At 32.9% G+C, this 3381-nt stretch overlaps 1 protein-coding gene across 1 annotated transcript; it reads left to right on the top strand.

Annotated features, from left to right (window-relative positions):
- Window positions 1-296: 296 nt before the first annotated feature.
- On the top strand, window positions 297-2329 carry LOC102620126 (RNA exonuclease 4). The gene is made up of 7 exons (XM_006470278.4): window positions 297-380; window positions 558-709; window positions 812-945; window positions 1045-1265; window positions 1375-1581; window positions 1694-1774; window positions 1865-2329. The coding sequence occupies exons 1-7, from the start codon at window positions 346-348 to the stop codon at window positions 2097-2099; spliced, it is 1065 nt and encodes a 354-aa protein (XP_006470341.2). The 5' UTR covers window positions 297-345; the 3' UTR covers window positions 2100-2329.
- The last annotated feature ends 1052 nt before the right edge of the window (window positions 2330-3381 follow it).

The raw sequence follows: 3381 nt of genomic DNA, 5'->3' as shown, positions 1-3381 counted from the left end.
GTTTATGGCCATATTTTTTCTATACATACACAGAGAGAGAAGCACCTGTGCCATTTAATTAACTAGCAATACGAGAAATATTCTGGGTTAAGAGTGGGACCCAACCCAAGCATCTGGATTACTACGAATGTGCTATGTTGGGATGATGAAGCCAGCAGGTTCAGTATATGTACAAGAATACACACTAGAAATGTTCTCAAGGAATCATCATCCCAGGCTCAACTTGTTATCCAATTTTCTGCTTCTCGTCCTATATAAATACCTTTTATTTCTCTTCTACTTGCACAAGATTTTCTGTGATAATTGATAGAGTACTTACAACTCAATCAACAATTGTGTGTCGTCATGGACTACAGAACGGAGTCTTCAGAAACCCTAAGGTATAGACTACCCTCGTACATCCCTTTTTACTCCTCAACACCCACAATCAGCATATTATCTTTCTTTTACTCTTCAACCCACAATCAGCATGTGATCTTTCTACATGAAATCGATTGAATAAAATTGTTCCGTAATAATTAGTAACTTGATTGATCTTTATTTATTACCACAATCAGGAACAAGTGTGCAGCATGCTTCAGACAGTTCAACAGATTGGAGCACCTGGTTGAGCACATGAGAACTTCATATCATTCGGTTCACGAACCCGTGTGTGGAATTTGTAAGAAACATTGCAGATCTTTTGAATCTCTGAGGGAACATCTTATAGGTAAATTTACTTTCAATTTGTCTATGAATTATTTTGTAACTTCCTTTATAAGGTTAGTTTATCAATCAGCAATCCTGATATTCGCAATACAATTAATTACAGGGCCACTGCCAAAGCAAGAGTGCAAAAACATATTCAACAACAGAGGATGCAGATTCTGTTTAGCCATCCTCGATAGCCCTAACGCTCGTGGGCTTCACCAAGAAAGATGCCAGATGGTCTCAAGTGCAACCACTGTATTACTCTTTTAATTTACCTTGTAATACTTATTGTAAAATATTCATACTTAATTAATCAGATCAAATTGATCTTATTGTCAACTTCACGTGTTCTAGGGACTGAATGCTCGCTTAGCCAACTTAGGCGTTCGAGACAGCCTAACCATTGACAATACTCATACAAGAGATCCGCAAGTCGTAGCAATAGCTTGCAAAATGGTTGGTGGAGGCAGTGATGGCTCTCTTGATCTTTGCGGAAGGGTCTGCATCATTGATGAATATGAAAACATTATCTTCCATGCTTATGTTAAGCCGCCGATTCCGGTCACAAGCTATAGGTACCAATATGCATATACATATGTATATATGTACAAATTTTGATGATTTCAGGAGCACAAATTAACTGTACTTTTAGTAAATCTTACATTCTTGAAACTTGCGTCCTAGGTATGAAACAACAGGCATTAGGCCAGAACATCTCCGCGATGCAATTCCACTGAAGCAAGTTCAAAGGAAGATTCAAGATTTCCTTTGCAATGGGGAACCAATGTGGAAAATTAGACCTAGAGGTAGCAGAGCTAGGATTCTAGTGGGTCATGGCTTGGATCACGATCTTGATCGTTTGCAAGTAGAATATCCAGCAATAATGACAAGGTAAATTCAAGTTGAAATTAAACATGCCAGCTACAAAACTTTATTACCATGAAACTCTTATGATAATTAATATGCTAAGAAAATGTATACATAATGCTCTTATCATTATCAGGGATACTGCAAAATATCCTCCACTGATGAAGACAAGCAAGCTTAGCAATTCTCTCAAATATTTAACACAAGCATACCTAGGGTAAGTGCCATATATGTTTGTACATTTTTTTCCCCCAAACTTTCTAGATAAATGATTTTTATATATTACTCTCCATAATTCTCTATGCAGATATGACATTCAAATTGGTATACAAGACCCGTACGATGATTGTGTTGCAACAATGAGGTTGTACATGAGAATGAAATCTCAGGCTCATAAGAGAGAGGACTATCCACTTGCTTCTGACCCGCAAAACAGAAATAACTATGCATCATGGAGGCAAACTGAGCTTGAGAGGATGAGTCCTGAAGAAATGCTAGCAATCTCAAGGTCTGATTACTACTGTTGGTGCTTGGACCGATGATCTGCAAATGGTAGGGCGTGGTTGCCAGAGGAACAAAATTGATGCGGGATATTGAAGAGGCTTCTAGTTAAACGTCTCATATATGTGTGTGTGTGGCTAGATATATCAATAAGTTCGGAACATGAATGCATTTGGTTACTTGATTACTATATATATATATATAATCTTAATTATTATATATGAATGTCTGGATTATGTATTAATAAGAAGTTTTAAGTTTGATTTGACTATTTGAATCGTTTTTAGTCGGTTTTTGGAATATTTTATAAGCTATACGACATTTGACCTACTTACTACCTTTTCTGTTTGTTGAAGTTGATTTGGAGGTAATTAAATTCTTGATCTTCTGCCTTATTCACATTTATACTCGCTAAAAGGACAGAATACAGAAAAAATTATACATGCTCAAAATGATTATTTAGTGTTTTTATTGTTGTATAAACTTCTTTATACATGTATTGGTAACTCTATCATTATATATATATATATATATAATGAGTGGCAATTAGCTTAATGGAAAAAAGCCTAAAAAGCATTAAATAATTTTTTAAGCGCATTTAATATTATTGGATGAAAAGTCATTAACACTAATACTATCGCAACAACCATATACGTATAAAAATAAAATCCAAAAGTCACAAGAAAACATGCTTATAACCTCCTAAATGTATAAGGTTGTATGTTGAATGTCTGAAATACACAATTTTATTAATTTTAGGTTTTCCTTTTGAATTTTTTTTACTTATTTTTTATTTTCAAACATTTACATCTAAATAGAAAATGTAATCATCTGTCACTTTTATCTGAATAGGAAAAGATTTAAATGAGAAGTAAATATTATATTTCAAAAATATCTTTATAAAATATATTTATTTCTTAAATTATAAATCTAATACATTTTTAATTTTGATTTACATAAATGTCAAATAACCATGTTTAAGATTTTTTTATTTATTAAACAAATGAGATGCCACTTATATTCAAATTAAGAAAAAGAAAAAAAATATCATTCAGATATTTGTAGTCAAATATATTCAAACTTCAAAAAAATTATATTCAGATTTAAAAAAAAAATGATGCTATCTAAGTCTTCCCCCTCAAAATATTTGTTGGTAAAACAAGTTGTGCACTTAAGGGAAGATCGAGAGACCTTTTTCACTATGATCTTCCCATAAGTTTTTATGTAAAAAATAATTTTTCTTTATTTATAAAGAGGAAGCAACAATTAATCTTGCAATTTTTTTCTACTTTCCTCCACTTTAGGATCTAGAGATCTTAGAAT

This window comes from Citrus sinensis, chromosome 2, assembly GCF_022201045.2.
Source record: "Citrus sinensis cultivar Valencia sweet orange chromosome 2, DVS_A1.0, whole genome shotgun sequence".
Lineage (NCBI taxonomy): Eukaryota > Viridiplantae > Streptophyta > Magnoliopsida > Sapindales > Rutaceae > Citrus > Citrus sinensis.
The sequence above is the reverse complement of the archived record's forward strand: the minus strand, read 5'-3'. Positions and strand labels throughout refer to the sequence as shown.